At 34.7% G+C, this 18,461-nt stretch overlaps 1 protein-coding gene across 50 annotated transcripts in view; it reads left to right on the top strand.

Annotated features, from left to right (window-relative positions):
• The window catches only part of LOC126992604 (rRNA/tRNA 2'-O-methyltransferase fibrillarin-like protein 1), a 117,188-nt gene that overhangs the window by 13,808 nt on the left and 84,919 nt on the right, over positions 1-18,461 (top strand). For 14 of the 50 annotated variants that reach the window (XR_007746730.1, XR_007746726.1, XR_007746723.1 and 11 more), the window contains one exon: positions 17,867-17,939. The exons of 28 other annotated variants lie outside the window; for them this stretch is intronic. Coding sequence is in view for 1 of the 22 variants with exons in the window: in XM_050851419.1 (XP_050707376.1) it covers positions 16,993-17,429; positions 17,867-17,939 (510 nt within the window). In the remaining 21 variants the exon portion in view is untranslated. Of the gene's footprint in view, positions 1-16,511; positions 16,551-16,591; positions 17,430-17,866; positions 17,940-18,461 lie in introns of those variants that run through there. 8 more of the 50 variants (XR_007746725.1, XR_007746713.1, XR_007746687.1 and 5 more) reach the window with 5 other exon arrangements.

Here is an 18,461-nt window from a genome sequence, read left to right as displayed (position 1 = left end):
ATTCTGTTGTATTCTGTTGTATTATCTTTTATTCTGTTGTATTCTCTTTTATTCTGTTGTATTCTGTTGTATTCTCTTTTATTCTCTTGTATTCTGTTGTATTATCTTTTATTCTGTTGTATTCTGTTGTATTCTCTTTTATTCTGTTGTATTCTGTTGTATTCTCTTTTATTCTGTTGTATTCTGTTGTATTCTCTTTTATTCTGTTGTATTCTGTTGTATTCTGTTGTATTCTCTTTTATTCTGTTGTATTCTGTTGTATTCTCTTTTATTCTGTTGTATTCTGTTGTATTATCTTTTATTCTGTTGTATTCTCTTTTATTCTGTTGTATTCTGTTGTATTATCTTTTATTCTGTTGTATTCTCTTTTATTCTGTTGTATTCTGTTGTATTCTCTTTTATTCTGTTGTATTCTCTTTTATTCTGTTGTATTCTGTTGTATTCTCTTTTATTCTGTTGTATTCTGTTGTATTCTCTTTTATTCTGTTGTATTCTGTTGTATTCTCTTTTATTCTGTTGTATTCTGTTGTATTATCTTTTATTCTGTTGTATTCTGTTGTATTCTCTTTTATTCTGTTGTATTCTGTTGTATTCTCTTTTATTCTGTTGTATTCTGTTGTATTCTCTTTTATTCTGTTGTATTCTGTTGTATTCTCTTTTATTCTGTTGTATTCTGTTGTATTATCTTTTATTCTGTTGTATTCTCTTTTATTCTGTTGTATTCTCTTTTATTCTGTTGTATTCTGTTGTATTATCTTTTATTCTGTTGTATTCTCTTTTATTCTGTTGTATTCTCTTTTATTCTGTTGTATTCTCTTTTATTCTGTTGTATTCTGTTGTATTATCTTTTATTCTGTTGTATTCTCTTTTATTCTGTTGTATTCTGTTGTATTCTCTTTTATTCTGTTGTATTCTGTTGTATTCTCTTTTATTCTGTTGTATTCTCTTTTATTCTGTTGTATTATCTTTTATTCTGTTGTATTCTCTTTTATTCTGTTGTATTCTGTTGTATTCTCTTTTATTCTGTTGTATTCTGTTGTATTCTCTTTTATTCTGTTGTATTCTGTTGTATTCTCTTTTATTCTGTTGTATTCTGTTGTATTCTCTTTTATTCTGTTGTATTCTGTTGTATTATCTTTTATTCTGTTGTATTCTGTTGTATTCTGTTGTATTCTCTTTTATTCTGTTGTATTCTCTTTTATTCTGTTGTATTCTGTTGTATTCTGTTGTATTCTCTTTTATTCTGTTGTATTCTGTTGTATTCTCTTTTATTCTGTTGTATTCTGTTGTATTCTGTTGTATTCTCTTTTATTCTGTTGTATTCTGTTGTATTCTCATTTATTCTGTTGTATTCTCTTTTATTCTGTTGTATTCTGTTGTATTATCTTTTATTCTGTTGTATTCTGTTGTATTCTCTTTTATTCTGTTGTATTCTGTTGTATTCTTTTGTATTCTCTTTTATTCTGTTGTATTCTGTTGTATTATCTTTTATTCTGTTGTATTCTGTTGTATTATCTTTTATTCTGTTGTATTCTCTTTTATTCTGTTGTATTCTCTTTTATTCTGTTGTATTCTGTTGTATTCTCTTTTATTCTGTTGTATTCTGTTGTATTATCTTTTATTCTGTTGTATTCTGTTGTATTCTGTTGTATTCTCTTTTATTCTGTTGTATTCTGTTGTATTATCTTTTACTCTGTTGTATTCTGTTGTATTCTCTTTTATTCTGTTGTATTATGTTGTATTCTGTTGTATTCTCTTTTATTCTGTTGTATTCTGTTGTATTATCTTTTATTCTGTTGTATTCTGTTGTATTCTCTTTTATTCTGTTGTATTCTGTTGTATTCTGTTGTATTCTCTTTTATTCTGTTGTATTCTGTTGTATTCTCTTTTATTCTGTTGTATTCTGTTGTATTCTCTTTTATTCTGTTGTATTATCTTTTATTCTGTTGTATTCTCTTTTATTCTGTTGTATTCTCTTTTATTCTGTTGTATTCTGTTGTATTATCTTTTAGTCTGTTGTATTCTGTTGTATTCTCTTTTATTCTGTTGTATTCTCTTTTATTCTGTTGTATTCTGTTGTATTCTCTTTTATTCTGTTGTATTCTCTTTTATTCTGTTGTATTCTGTTGTATTCTCTTTTATTCTGTTGTATTCTGTTGGTATTCTCTTTTATTCTGTTGTATTCTGTTGTATTCTCTTTTATTCTGTTGTATTCTGTTGTATTATCTTTTATTCTGTTGTATTCTCTTTTATTCTGTTGTATTCTGTTGTATTCTCTTTTATTCTGTTGTATTCTGTTGTATTCTCTTTTATTCTGTTGTATTCTCTTTTATTCTGTTGTATTCTGTTGTATTATCTTTTATTCTGTTGTATTCTCTTTTATTCTGTTGTATTCTGTTGTATTCTCTTTTATTCTGTTGTATTCTGTTGTATTATCTTTTATTCTGTTGTATTCTCTTTTATTCTGTTGTATTCTCTTTTATTCTGTTGTATTCTGTTGTATTCTCTTTTATTCTGTTGTATTCTGTTGTATTATCTTTTATTCTGTTGTATTCTGTTGTATTATCTTTTATTCTGTTGTATTCTCTTTTATTCTGTTGTATTCTCTTTTATTCTGTTGTATTCTCTTTTATTCTGTTGTATTCTGTTGTATTATCTTTTATTCTGTTGTATTCTGTTGTATTCTCTTTTATTCTGTTGTATTCTGTTGTATTATCTTTTATTCTGTTGTATTCTGTTGTATTCTCTTTTATTCTGTTGTATTCTGTTGTATTCTCTTTTATTCTGTTGTATTCTCTTTTATTCTGTTGTATTCTCTTTTATTCTGTTTTATTCTGTTGTATTATCTTTTATTCTGTTGTATTCTCTTTTATTCTGTTGTATTCTGTTGTATTCTCTTTTATTCTGTTGTATTCTGTTGTATTCTCTTTTATTATGTTGTATTCTGTTGTATTATCTTTTATTCTGTTGTATTCTCTTTTATTCTGTTGTATTCTGTTGTATTCTCTTTTATTCTGTTGTATTCTGTTGTATTCTCTTTTATTCTGTTGTATTCTCTTTTATTCTGTTGTATTCTGTTGTATTATCTTTTATTCTGTTGTATTATCTTTTATTCTGTTGTATTCTCTTTTATTCTGTTGTATTCTCTTTTATTCTGTTGTATTCTGTTGTATTATCTTTTATTCTTTTGTATTCTGTTGTATTCTCTTTTATTCTGTTGTATTCTCTTTTATTCTGTTGTATTCTGTTGTATTATCTTTTATTCTGTTGTATTCTGTTGTATTCTCTTTTATTCTGTTGTATTCTCTTTTATTCTGTTGTATTCTGTTGTATTCTGTTGTATTCTCTTTTATTCTGTTGTATTCTGTTGTATTCTCTTTTATTCTGTTGTATTCTCTTTTATTCTGTTGTATTCTGTTGTATTCTCATTTATTCTGTTGTATTCTGTTGTATTCTCTTTTATTCTGTTGTATTCTGTTGTATTATCTTTTATTCTGTTGTATTCTGTTGTATTCTCTTTTATTCTGTTGTATTCTGTTGTATTCTCTTTTATTCTGTTGTATTCTGTTGTATTATCTTTTATTCTGTTGTATTCTGTTGTATTATCTTGTATTATCTTTTATTCTGTTGTATTCTCTTTTATTCTGTTGTATTCTCTTTTATTCTGTTGTATTCTCTTTTATTCTGTTGTATTCTGTTGTATTATCTTTTATTCTGTTGTATTCTGTTGTATTCTCTTTTATTCTGTTGTATTCTGTTGTATTATCTTTTATTCTGTTGTATTCTGTTGTATTCTCTTTTATTCTGTTGTATTCTATTGTATTCTGTTGTATTCTCTTTTATTCTGTTGTATTCTCTTTTATTCTGTTGTATTCTCTTTTATTCTGTTGTATTTTGTTGTATTCTGTTGTATTCTCTTTTATTCTGTTGTATTATGTTGTATTCTGTTGTATTCTGTTTTATTCTGTTGTATTCTGTTGTATTCTCTTTTATTCTATTGTATTATCTTTTATTCTGTTGTATTCTGTTGTATTCTCTTTTATTCTGTTGTATTCTCTTTTATTCTGTTGTATTATCTTTTAGTCTATTGTATTCTGTTGTATTCTCTTTTATTCTGTTGTATTCTGTTGTATTATCTTTTATTCTGTTGTATTCTGTTGTATTCTCTTTTATTCTGTTGTATTCTCTTTTATTCTGTTGTATTCTGTTGTATTCTCTTTTATTCTGTTGTATTCTGTTGGTATTCTCTTTTATTCTGTTGTATTCTCTTATATTCTGTTGTATTCTGTTGTATTATCTTTTATTCTGTTGTATTCTCTTTTATTCTGTTGTATTCTGTTGTATTCTCTTTTATTCTGTTGTATTCTCTTTTATTCTGTTGTATTATCTTTTATTCTGTTGTATTTTTTTTTATTCTGTTGTATTCTGTTGTATTCTCTTTTATTCTGTTGTATTCTGTTGTATTATCTTTTATTCTGTTGTATTCTGTTGTATTCTCTTTTATTCTGTTGTTTTCTGTTGTATTATCTTTTATTCTGTTGTATTCTGTTGTATTCTCTTTTATTCTGTTGTATTCTGTTGTATTATCTTTTATTCTGTTGTATTCTGTTGTATTATCTTTTATTCTGTTGTATTCTCTTTTATTCTGTTGTATTCTCTTTTATTCTGTTGTATTCTGTTGTATTCTCTTTTATTCTGTTGTATTCTGTTGTATTATCTTTTATTCTGTTGTATTCTGTTGTATTCTCTTTTATTCTGTTGTATTATCTTTTATTCTGTTTTATTCTCTTATTCTGTTGTATTCTGTTGTATTCTGTTGTATTCTCTTTTATTCTGTTGTATTCTGTTGTATTCTCTTTTATTCTGTTGTATTCTGTTGTATTATCTTTTATTCTGTTGTATTATCTTTTATTCTGTTGTATTCTCTTTTATTCTGTTGTATTCTGTTGTATTCTCTTTTATTCTGTTGTATTCTGTTGTATTCTCTTTTATTCTGTTGTATTCTGTTGTATTATCTTTTATTCTGTTGTATTCTCTTTTATTCTGTTGTATTCTCTTTTATTCTGTTGTATTCTGTTGTATTATCTTTTATTCTGTTGTATTCTGTTGTATTCTGTTGTATTCTCTTTTATTCTGTTGTATTCTGTTGTATTATCTTTTATTCTGTTGTATTCTCTTTTATTCTGTTGTATTCTCTTTTATTCTGTTGTATTCTGTTGTATTTTCTTTTATTCTGTTGTATTATCTTTTATTCTGTTGTATTCTGTTGTATTCTCTTTTATTCTGTTGTATTCTGTTGTATTCTCTTTTCTTCTGTTGTATTCTGTTGTATTCTCTTTTATTCTGTTGTATTCTGTTGTATTCTCTTTTATTCTGTTGTATTCTGTTGTATTCTCTTTTATTCTGTTGTATTCTGTTGTATTATCTTTTATTCTGTTGTATTCTGTTGTATTCTCTTTTATTCTGTTGTATTCTGTTGTATTATCTTTTATTCTGTTGTATTCTGTTGTATTCTCTTTTATTCTGTTGTATTCTCTTTTATTCTGTTGTATTCTCTTTTATTCTGTTGTATTATCTTTTATTCTGTTGTATTCTGTTGTATTCTCTTTTATTCTGTTGTATTCTGTTGTATTCTCTTTTATTCTGTTGTATTCTGTTGTATTCTCTTTTATTCTGTTGTATTCTGTTGTATTATCTTTTATTCTGTTGTATTCTGTTGTATTATCTTTTATTCTGTTGTATTCTCTTTTATTCTGTTGTATTCTGTTGTATTCTCTTTTATTCTGTTGTATTCTGTTGTATTCTGTTGTATTCTCTTTTATTCTGTTGTATTATCTTTTATTCTGTTGTATTCTGTTGTATTCTCTTTTATTCTGTTGTATTCTGTTGTATTCTCTTTTATTCTGTTGTATTCTGTTGTATTATCTTTTATTCTGTTGTATTCTGTTGTATTCTCTTTTATTCTGTTGTATTCTGTTGTATTATCTTTTATTCTGTTGTATTCTCTTTTATTCTGTTGTATTCTCTTTTATTCTGTTGTATTCTGTTGTATTCTGTTGTATTCGCTTTTATTCTGTTGTTTTCTGTTGTATTCTCTTTTATTCTGTTGTATTTTGTTGTATTCTCTTTTATTCTGTTGTATTCTGTTGTATTATCTTTTATTCTGTTGTATTCTCTTTTATTCTGTTGTATTCTCTTTTATTCTGTTGTATTCTGTTGTATTCTCTTTTATTCTGTTGTATTCTGTTGTATTATCTTTTATTCTGTTGTATTCTGTTGTATTATCTTTTATTCTGTTGTATTCTGTTGTATTCTCTTTTATTCTGTTGTATTCTGTTGTATTCTCTTTTATTCTGTTGTATTCTGTTGTATTCTCTTTTATTCTGTTGTATTCTGTTGTATTATCTTTTATTCTGTTGTATTCTCTTTTATTCTGTTGTATTCTGTTGTATTCTCTTTTATTCTGTTGTATTCTGTTGTATTCTGTTGTATTCTCTTTTATTCTGTTGTGTTCTGTTGTATTCTCTTTTATTCTGTTGTATTCTGTTGTATTCTCTTTTATTCTGTTGTATTCTGTTGTATTATCTTTTATTCTGTTGTATTCTGTTGTATTCTCTTTTATTCTGTTGTATTCTGTTGTATTATCTTTTATTCTGTTGTATTATGTTGTAATCTGTTGTATTCTCTTTTATTCTGTTGTATTCTGTTGTATTATCTTTTATTCTGTTGTATTCTCTTTTATTCTGTTGTATTCTGTTGTATTCTCTTTTATTCTGTTGTATTCTGTTGTATTCTCTTTTATTCTGTTGTATTCTCTTTTATTCTGTTGTATTCTGTTGTATTATCTTTTATTCTGTTGTATTCTGTTGTATTCTCTTTTATATCTGTTGTATTCTGTTGTATTCTCTTTTATTCTGTTGTATTCTGTTGTATTATCTTTTATTCTGTTGTATTCTGTTGTATTCTCTTTTATTCTGTTGTATTCTCTTTTATTCTGTTGTATTCTGTTGTATTCTCTTTTATTCTGTTGTATTCTGTTGTATTCTGTTGTATTATCTTTTATTCTGTTGTATTCTGTTGTATTCTCTTTTATTCTGTTGTATTCTGTTGTATTATCTTTTATTCTTTTGTATTCTGTTGTATTCTCTTTTATTCTGTTGTATTCTGTTGTATTATCTTTTATTCTGTTGTATTATCTTTTATTCTGTTGTATTCTGTTGTATTCTGTTGTATTCTCTTTTATTCTGTTGTATTCTGTTGTATTCTCTTTTATTCTGTTGTATTCTCTTTTATTTTGTTGTATTCTGTTGTATTCTCTTTTATTCTGTTGTATTCTCTTTTATTCTGTTGTATTCTGTTGTATTCTCTTTTATTCTGTTGTATTCTGTTGTATTATCTTTTATTCTGTTGTATTCTGTTGTATTCTCTTTTATTCTGTTGTATTCTCTTTTATTCTGTTGTATTCTGTTGTATTATCTTTTATTCTGTTGTATTCTCTTTTATTCTGTTGTATTCTCTTTTATTCTGTTGTATTCTGTTGTATTCTCTTTTATTCTGTTGTATTCTGTTGTATTCTCTTTTATTCTGTTGTATTCTGCTGTATTCTCTTTTATTCTGTTGTATTCTGTTGTATTCTCTTTTATTCTGTTGTATTCTGTTGTATTCTCTTTTATTCTGTTGTATTCTGTTGTATTTTGTTGTATTCTCTTTTATTCTGTTGTATTCTGTTGTATTATCTTTTATTCTGTTGTATTCTCTTTTATTCTGTTGTATTCTGTTGTATTCTCTTTTATTCTGTTGTATTCTGTTGTATTATCTTTTATTCTGTTGTATTCTCTTTTATTCTGTTGTATTCTGTTGTATTCTCTTTTATTCTGTTGTATTCTGTTGTATTCTGTTGTATTCTCTTTTATTCTGTTTTATTCTCTTTTATTCTGTTGTATTCTGTTGTATTCTCTTTTATTCTGTTGTATTCTGTTGTATTCTCTTTTATTCTGTTGTATTCTCTTTTATTCTGTTGTATTCTGTTGTATTCTCTTTTATTCTGTTGTGTTCTGTTGTATTCTCTTTTATTCTATTGTATTCTGTTGTATTCTCTTTTATTCTGTTGTATTCTGTTGTATTCTCTTTTATTCTGTTGTTTTCTGTTGTATTCTCTTTTATTCTGTTGTATTCTCTTTTATTCTGTTGTATTCTGTTGTATTCTCTTTTATTCTGTTGTATTCTGTTGTATTCTCTTTTATTCTGTTGTATTCTGTTGTATTATCTTTTATTCTGTTGTATTCTCTTTTATTCTGTTGTATTCTGTTGTATAACTGATTTTTATGTTTTGGGGGGAATTTCACGCAAGGGAAGGGAAAGGAAGAAGGGAAGGAAAGGAAAGGAAAGGAAAGGAAAAGGTTACAAAAAGAAGGAAAAATAATATATGAAAATGTGAGCCTTCCTCTGTACCGTGAACCTAAAACACATATTTGACAAGGCTTTCCTAGGAGTTTAGGCATTTCCAGGGCAGTTTTACCCTGGTGGTAGTGTGCCTTCCTCTGTACCATGACCCAACGAAAACATATATTTGACAGTTCTTTCATAGGAGTTTGTCATTTCTTGGGGTAGTTTAATGACCCTGGTGTTAGTGTGACCTTTCCTCTGTACCATGACCCTAAGAAAACATATTTGACATGGCTTTCCTAGGAGTTGTGGGCATTTCCAGGGGTAGTTTTATGACCCTGATGGTAGTGTGACCCTTCCTCTGTACCGTGAACCTAAAAACACATATTTGACAAGGCTTTCATAGGAGTTGTGGGCATTTCCTGGGATAGTTGAATGACCCTGGTGGTAGTCTGACCCTTCCTCTGTACCATGACCCTAAGAAAACATATATTTGACAAGGCTTTCATAGGAGTTGTGGGCATTTTAATGGGTAGTTTAATTACCATGGTTGTAGTGTGACCTTCCCTGTACCATAATGCTACAGAAGCACTCATTAGAACCAAATTGATCTCTTTTTTTAGCCTTTGCAAGTAGTTAATGTTAGAGTCGGAAACATCTGACAATCCCATCTTCTTACAGGCCAAGCAGTGCAGAGAAGGAGGAGGAAGAAGAAGAGGAGGATGTGAGTTCTATACATAAAGGCAGATCAATATATAGAAGCTTATGGAGTAGAGGAAATATGTCATTCTATGTATTAAAGAGGATAAGAGGGAGGAGAAAGTTAACTTGTAAATATAGGCAGAAGTTTATGTGCCAAGGAAAATATTTAAATGATTTGTATTATGCATGTATTGAAATGTTATGAACTTGGATGTTTGTATGTATAAGGCTATGGGATTTACTTACAAGGTCTGTGGTGTTTTTTTTTACTTATAAGGTTGTACTTAGGATTTTACTTATAAGTTCTGTGGCTGTGGGTACCTCCTACAAAGCCTTTCTACTATGGCTATTAATTAACAAAATCCTCTTTCTTTCAGCTTGTGTACTGGCTCAGAAAGTAGTTAAAGGGTGCATGTTATCTATGAAGGCTATATCAATAAGTATGGAAGTGTGTTATGGCTATTAACAACAATCTCTTTCTTTCAGCATGTGTACGGGGTTAGAAAGTTACTTGGCATGTATTGAAATGTCATGCACTGAGAGTATTTACGTAAAGGGCCGGGGTTATTTCTTATAAGGTACTACGCATGATTTTACATATACAGCCTTTAGTGTTTCTTTAGGTTAAGGTATTTCCTATCCCAGCACGTATAAGAAACTTGGGTATGGATTTATGTGTGAGTTACTGAGTTGCATGTATACTAAAATGTGTATTTGGGATTTTCGTCTTCTGTGTTTTACATATATATCCTAAGAATGGTGTTTTGTTGGGAAAGAATGTTATGCACTGGGGTTATTTATATACAAAGTCTGTGGTTATTTCTTCATAAGGTATTTCCTATCCCAGTACGTATAAGGAACTTGGTATGGATTTAAATGTGTTACTGAGTTGCATGTGTATGTGTATTCAATGTATTGGGGTATATATTGTGTATTGGGGGTATTTATTTCAAGGTTAAAGTACTGAATGGAGGGGAATTTATGTAGGGGAAAGGTCTGTAGTGGGGGTGTCGTAACTAACAACCTCTCCTGCAACAACTCCTACTGGTGCTTGTGTATAGATTTAATTATGTATTGGAGATATGTATTTGAAGGTTAAGATACTGGATGGAAGGGTATTTATGTTGGGGTAATATGATAATGTCTGTAGGGATTTGTCTTAACTTAACAACCCCTTCTGCAATAGCTACTACTACTACTGGTGCTGTCCATAACTTACAACACTTCCGTACTTGGAGTATTAACAAAACCTTTTAATTTCAGCTACCAAGGACAACCTCTGCTGCTCCGGGTATCAACTCCTGCACTCCTGGGACTGGCATAACATCTGCATGCCCTTGTAACAACTCACATTCTGCTGCTTCTGTCTTATAACACCCGTTCTGCGTCTCAGGGTCTGTCGGGCAGGGCCTTGCTCCTATTCTAACTCCTGCATGGATAACTCTCTCTCTTTCTCTCTTGCTTTTGCTTCAACACATTCTGCGCCTTCCTTTTTCAACGTCAATCCCATCGCTTCTCTGCATGACACTGCTGCTGCTACGGCAAAATTTCGCATAACAATATTCCTGCTGCTTGATGATTTCCTCTCTCTCATTTCGTAACAGCAATATGCTTTTGCATGTGAACCTTAACCCACACTGCTGGCTTGAGCATCCTAACGACCAACCCCATTCTGTAAAGCTGCCGCCCAGTGCTCAGCTCCCCCCTAACAAGCTTGTCGATCGGATCGGCTCGTAGCGAGGGTCAGGTTCCGTTTCCTTGCAGAGGCTGTCTCTTCACCTTAAAAAATATAGGCCAGGTATCAGAGAGGGGTTCAGGCCTATATGGGGACACCTCTGTTAGGCTTGTACCTCAATAAATAACTAGAAAAAAGTTGGAAAGTGTTAAACAATGACCATACGTAACCTAGTCATGTGTGAATCCTGACTATGGAGGGAGATTATCCTCAAACACGTACGGTTATATATATACATGTCTTTTACCCACCCATGTGTGCAGTACGGGTGGTGAACTCTGACCTCTATGAAATAAATATACGTAACAGGAAAAAAATAAATTGGTTTAAAATATATTTCCCTCATCCATATTCGGCAGCAGATATGTACAGGTTGAAAAAACGGGTTGATATCTGATGTTTGACCCCACAGTTGACCGTTCGTCCCTGCGTCTGGGATCGCTACGTCAACATCTTCGGCCGACGTCTCGACCTTAGGGTTGAGCGTCCATCCCTGCGTCTTTGTGTACCTGCGTTAAAATCTTCACCACCATATGACGTTGAGTCTGGCGGGCGTTGTTTTGGAATCTCGAGACGGCAATTTCCCACGGCTGTTAAGGGTATGGGTCAGGCTGTCATGGGTGGCTGTTCCGTTAGCCTTGCCACGGTGTCAAGGCTCGTAAAACCACCCTTGGAAATACTAGCAACACAGCGTATATGGAAAGCCTTCAAGTGATGTAGTGACTCGTGGAAATATTTGCAACCTAACATATTTCACCCAGTGGTGGTGGTGGTAGAGATCATGTTTCTTAACGGTCCCTCTAAGCGAGAAAAATGAGAAAAAATCATCACTCACACAAACCATTTCATACTATATATCAAAGCATTTGTGATCACATTATGCATCATCTATTTTGGGGGGTCATATCAAGGCACAAATTTCAGTTGTATGTCTGTTTATTGAGGGGACTGTTTGGGTCTTGTATTTTCTGTTGTATGTTTCCAAGGCCAAAAAGGTCAGTAATTGGGTTCTCAATGATGTTTTTTTAGGTTGATGGTACAGAGGAAGGGTCATAAAAGCACCCTTGTCTGTAACTCCCCTGAAAGCCTTGTCAAATATTTTTTTTTTTTTTTTTTTTTACGTCATGGCCTATTGCTCCGGTAAGCTTCTTCCCAGTGGATCCTGATGGTCGGCCCAAGGCTTCTTCCCAGTGGAGCCTGATGGTCGGCCCAGCCCATTCTGGTGCAGGCAAGTGTTTATAGTGGTGCCATCTTGCATTGGCTCATGCTGCCCTCCCGGAGCTCATCTTTAATCCTAGAATCTAGAGTCCGGGTTGGTAGGTGGTCTTCTGGACAGCATGTGGGTAGTTTTAACCCGGTAGCAGCGGGGATCATGTTTCTTAATGGTCCCTCTAAGCGAGAAAAATGGGAAAAAATCATCACTCACACAAACCATTTCATAATAATATATATCAGCATTTGTGATAATTTTATGTATCATCTATTTTGGGGGGTTCAAATCATGGCACAAATTTGGCCCATCGCTGCTACACGGTAAAGCCACAAATTTGGCCCGTCCCTGCTACCGGGTTAAGCCACTCGGCGGCCTTTGGTGAGTGAAATTTACCCTTCATAGCCAGTGGATAGCTGCAACCACATAGATTTCTGATCCCAGTATGTATATTTTGGGGGGCGGAATATTTTAAAGTGAGTGAGATCTTCATTGAGCAAGGGTTGATGTAGGAGAATCAATTATTTCCCCATACAGTATTTAAAGAGACTGACTATTTGGAAAGGCTTCGTACACTCAGAATTTGCCATGTTTAACCCTTGAAAGCTTAGTTCTGGCTAGATATCAAGCTTTAAAGCATCACATTGAGCAAGGGTTGATGTAGGAGAATCAATTATTTCCCCATACAGTATTTAAAGAGACTGACTATTTGGAAAGGTCCTGTACACTCAGAATTTGCCATGTAAGTTCATAGGAGAATTAATTACCTCCTCAAACAACATATAAGAAGGATTTGACTATTTAAAAAGGCCTCAAACATAGAATTTGCCATGTCTCTACAGTTGAAGGTCCAGCACTGCTTTTAGTCAAAGTTCTCAAGCTTAAAAAATAACACGCTTGATGTAAAGGAATGAATTATCTCCCCCAAACTATTTAAAGAGAGATTTTGAGTGCTTGAAGAGGCCTCAGACTCATAGAATTTGCCACGTCCTTACAGTTGAAGGTCCATCGCTGCTTTTAGTCAAAGTTCTTGAGCTTAAAAATAACAGAGGATTGATGTAGAAGAATGATTTACCTGCCCAAACAGTATGTACCCAGCCCCCTCAAGTCCCCAGTCTCAGCTCCCAATTACCTTTATTCTGGGGGTCAAAGACATTATAAATAAGTGTTTTCCATTCCCATGTCAGCCCTAAGACCCTCAGGCCCCAGTAATTGGTCACCTAACCCAACCTAGCAAGTGTGTTAGCATAATACTGGCGGTAACATTTTAATTAACCTTTCCAATGAGCAAAAACAATTAATATGGAACTATGAATCAAATATCCCCAGCAATTAAGTCTCCACTTTGTTATGTAACATTAGTAAGGGTTCCAGTATATGTTAGATAATTACTAGCATTGTCAAGAACAGTTTTAATAGCCTTGTCAAGGGTTGGCCGAGAAAACAATATTATAACAAGCACTGAACTAATTCTTGAGTAATTGGACTGAGAAAGCCTTGATGGTACTCTATTTTTGCTATATTATAAAAAGCCTATAAGCGATGCCTTGGAAAGCTACCATAAGCAAGGGTTGGTCTAGATTATTGATGTCCAAGCTATTAATTATATGTATTTTCTCTTACCTGAAGCCCCCTAGCTCAAGCCCCCAGACCCTCGATCAGCCTCTTCCAGACCCCCCCAGTAGCTACCTTATTTTCTGGGGGATCAAAACCATTAATTATGTGTTAGTTTTGATAATTACTTGACATTAAGTGTCTTACCATGGTCAGTGTCGGGATTTGTGAAGCCTTAATTATCATGAGCATAGTTTTATATCAAGCACCAACTCTTGGGTAAGACTTTGAGAAGGTCTTAATGTACTCAATCTTTGGCATATAAAAACAAGTCTAGCAATGCCTTAGGAAGATACCATGAGCAAGGGGTGAGTTAGGAAACTGATATACCTATCCCTCAATACTGCATAGGCAATGGATCGAGGGCTTGTTCAGTATATATATATCAGGCACAATTGTCCATCTTTTGAGTTAGTTTATCAAAGACATATCACAATCTTCTACCATGAGCAAGGGATGAGTTAGCAGCTTGATATATATTCCTTAATACTGCAAAAATAATGGAAAGAGGGCTTGTTCAATATATATTATCACTCATATAGGTTACAATTGTCCATCTTTTGAGTTAGTTTATCAAAGACATTACTGTATCTTGTACCATGAGCAAGGGCCTTAGGGTGACTTATAGGAGATAGTTATACATTCCTATGTGTTTCATAGAGGAAAGGAAGAGATCTAGAATGATATATATTCTAAGGGTTCTTCATCTCTTATAGTTAATTAGTTCAGCAGTGAAAATCAGTTTTATGCTGAGTGCTGAGTAGCCTTGATGTCGATCGATCGGCCAACACGTACCTCAAGTCAGCATGCATTTGTGTTATAAGGTCAATAAACTCATGGCTCAGAATCAGTCAGCATTTAAGTCAGCATGTGTTAGTTTCCATGCATCTGAGCTCAGCATATAGGGGTTTATTAAGTCATTATTGTTAATTCCCACTCAGCATAGTCTGTGTATCAATGCTGACTATTTTGAACTCAGGATGGTCAAGTTATCAGCATGACAGCATTAAACATTCAATGATGTGTCAGTCTGTACTCAGCATGACTGATTTTTCTATACCAATTATATGCTATAAATATAATATGCTGACTTTGCTTTGAGTTTAGCATGTGATCTCTGAAGTCGATCAGCATATCCTCAAGTCAGCATTTAAAGTCAGCATCTCGGCTCTCGGTATTCAGCATGGCTCACTCGATGAAGAAAAGTGATATCTGAAGTCAGCTAACATATCCTCAAGTCAGCATTTAAGGTCAGCATCTCGGCTCTCAGCATTCAGCATGGCTCGGACTCGATGAAGAAGTGATATTTAAAGTCAGCATCTCTCTCTCTCTCTCTCTCTCTCTCTCTCTCTCTCTCTCTCTCTTCCCAGCACGGCTTAATTCGATATCAGCCCTTAATTGATGTTGCCGTTAAGTATAGCATTAAATATTATGCATGCAGGGGACGAGAAAGCTGAAAAAAAAAATATGACGAGGCGGAAGAATTATATATGGCGAGCGATCGAGTCTATTGGCGGGGGTGTTGCCATTCTGAGAGAAAAAAACTTGTTATTTTCTCGTAAGTTTATATATTAGAGAATTTCATCCATCCCTGTGTCTCGGTATGCTAGGTCAGGTCAAGTCATGCAATAAACATGTTCTGTACGAGTGTGATGACTCCGGAAACGATATATCAGTAGTGTACGCGCTGAGGTGACCGATCAGCTGATTGGGTAAGCGGAGATTTAAACATTACGTCATAGCTACCGGAGCTGTGTGGATTTAAATTGACATAGATTTACATAGAAAATCAGACCACACAGACCCCATGGTCCAGACATAGGTAGTCTGTCCTTAAACCTAAGTGATTCTACGTTAATCCGATGGCTCCAGAACGTTGCATTTCTATATACGGTAGTTAATATTGAGTTGAGGGAAATACACGGCCGAGCTTGTTTTTCAAGGAGTCAGTCGTGTAACACTGGACCACTGAAGGAAGGCAGGAAGCTTATTTAGGGTGACCAGACGTTCCCGTTTTCAGTGACCTGTCCCCGGTTTTCACTGTGACTCAAAGATAAAAAAGAACACGAAAATGTTGAGCAAACTCTACGTATATATAGTTGTGGACCTCGGCGCAGTGTATATAGCTAAGGAACTCCCTTCTCCTTTATTTTTTTACTTGCAACAATAAACTATCAATCAATCAACCAAATAGGGTGAGAGACTTTTGAATGCTGCTCCATGAATGGTACTAAGCCCGGCAGTGTCCCCGTTTTGGTTTTTCAGTGACAAAAACGCTACATTTGGAAGTTTTTAAGCCTCGGATCCACCGAAAATGTCCTCGGATTTTGTCTCAGAAAGGTCACCTTAATTAAGCTTAGTCCATCCTCGCACTACAACGTTGATGAAGAAAAAATTGGTCCAGTCTACTACTACTACTACTACTACTACGAGAAAGAAATAGAGAGAGAGAGAGAGAGAGGAGAAATTATTAATATTTTGACCGTCCCGCTCTGTCTCGCTTCTCATATCCTTCTGCACACTTTTGTACACTTTTCCACACTTACCCACGTCACCCTGCACACTTAAACACGTTATTATGCCCCGAGTTCAAGTGTTCTGAAGACTTTACTGATGCAAACTTTCCCTTCGGGTATCGTTTTCTTCTTTCGTTAATACTTAATAGCATACCCTGATCTTATTCGTCTCCCCTTATCCGTTATTTTGAGCGTGTTTTTACCAGTGAACTTGCTCTATTTATCCGTCGTCAAGTTCTAAGGTTGTCGTGTATTAAAGTTCCAACACTATGATGACGTCACGGCCTCCATCTTCCCCGCGGTCTGTTGAGGGTGGCGACACAGCGCTGTATTTTTCTTGTTTTTTTAGGTTATTATAAAGTGCCAGGAAGCGCCATGCTGTGGGAAGGTAGGTGGATCCTTTGCCCTTATTTTGGTGTGCAGGGACAGGAAGTCAGGGCGTGGAAATAGGGGAAAATTGGAAAATCTGTTTCATGTGATGGTGGTGGTGGTGGTGATGGCGGCGGTGATGGTGGTGGTGGTGACGGCGGTGGTGGCGACAGGTGTTGGTGGTGATGGTGTTGGTGGTGGTGACGGCGGTGACAATGGTGGTGGTGGTGATAACGGCGGTGGTGATGGTGGCGGTGGTGATGACGGCGGTGGTGATGGTGGTGGTGGTGACTGGTGTTGGTGGTGATGACGGCGGTGGTGATGGTGGTGGTGGTGATAACGGCGGTGGTGATGACGGCAGTGGTGACAGGTGTTGGTGGTGATGATGACGGCGGTGGTGATGGTGGTGGTGGTGATGACGGCGGTGGTGATGACGGCAGTGGTGACAGGTGTTGGTGGTGATGATGACGGCGGTGGTGATGGTGGTGGTGGTGATGACGGCGGTGGTGATGACGGCGGTGATGGTGGTGGTGGTGATGACGGCGGTGGTGATGACGGCGGTGGTGATGGTGGTGGTGGTGATGGTGGTGGTGGTGATGACGGCGGTGGTGATGGTGGTGGTGGTGATGACGGCGGTGGTGATGACGGCAGTGGTGACAGGTGTTGGTGGTGATGATGACGGCGGTGGTGATGACGGCGGTGGTGATGGTGGCGGTGGTGATGGTGGTGGTGGTGATGGTGGTGATGGCAGTGATGGTGGTGGTGGTGATGGTGATGGCAGTGTTGATGGTGGTGGTGGTGATGATGGTGTTAGACCCTCAGCAGTGATTGGGGTCAGCCGCCATGTCCACTCCACCAATTCCACCTCCATTGACATCGGCGGCAGCGGCAGTGATAGGTTAGAGTATTTCTGTTATCATTAAGGGATTATTGAAGAAAGGGTAGCCTAATTATTTTGACATTTATCCCTAACTATTTGGGTGTTATTCCAGAAATCAGATGTGGTTAGGTTAGATTAATTCATCTTTTTACTCATCTTTTCCGTTATTTTGAGCGCTTTTTACCATTTAACGTTCTATTTACTCAATGGTTAGGTTAGATTTGGTCAGGTTGCCTTGGTAAAAATGGGGCAGGCTTTGCACTGCTCCATTGTCACTGGTAGTTGGTGGGTGTATTTCTGGAGTTTTACCTGTGATATGAAGGTGATAACTCTCACTATATATAGATGTTAATTTTTTCCATATATGTATCATTAGCTTTAATGGGGACTGGATGGCCCCATACTTCTGCCTGACTCAGTGTTTATACAGTTCTCATTCCTAACTTAATTTGCAGACATAAGAAGAAGAGGAGGAAGAACAAGAGGAGGAGGAGGAGGAGGATGAAGGGGACACACAGGAATCAAATGGTGAGTGTTGTTAACTTTATAACTATTTTCCTTGTTCATCTTCTTGCACCAATTTTCTTCCTGCAATTGTTCCTTTTGTGCAAAATTCTCGGTCTTTTTTATTTCCATTTCCAGCTCTCAGTCTTCTCTCCTTCCTGTTAGTTCCTGCCACACAGCTGCCCTCGGTACAATGTCAGGTCACAGTGCGGGGCAGAGCTGTCATATGAAAAGGGACTCTGCCATCAAGCGTGACATGTTGTGGGAGCGGTTGTACAGAATAGTGAAGTCCCTGCCATATTTAGGGTGGTCCTAATCATGACTGGGTTCAAAGAGAGGAGGGTTGGTTTGGAGTCAGTTGGTGGTCAGACCCTGGTGGCAAGGTGGCTCTTAGGGTCGTATTATGAGACATTTCGCCGCCCAAGAACACATATTTGACAAGGCTTTCGTAGGAGTTGTGGGCATTTCCTGGGGTAGTTTTATGACCCTGGTGGTAGTGTGACCCTTCCTCTGTACCATGAAGCTAAAGAAACACACATTTGTCAA

Source organism: Eriocheir sinensis, unplaced genomic scaffold (genome assembly GCF_024679095.1).
Source record: "Eriocheir sinensis breed Jianghai 21 unplaced genomic scaffold, ASM2467909v1 Scaffold495, whole genome shotgun sequence".
NCBI classification, from domain to species: domain Eukaryota; kingdom Metazoa; phylum Arthropoda; class Malacostraca; order Decapoda; family Varunidae; genus Eriocheir; species Eriocheir sinensis.
This window is presented reverse-complemented; position numbering and strand designations above follow the sequence as displayed.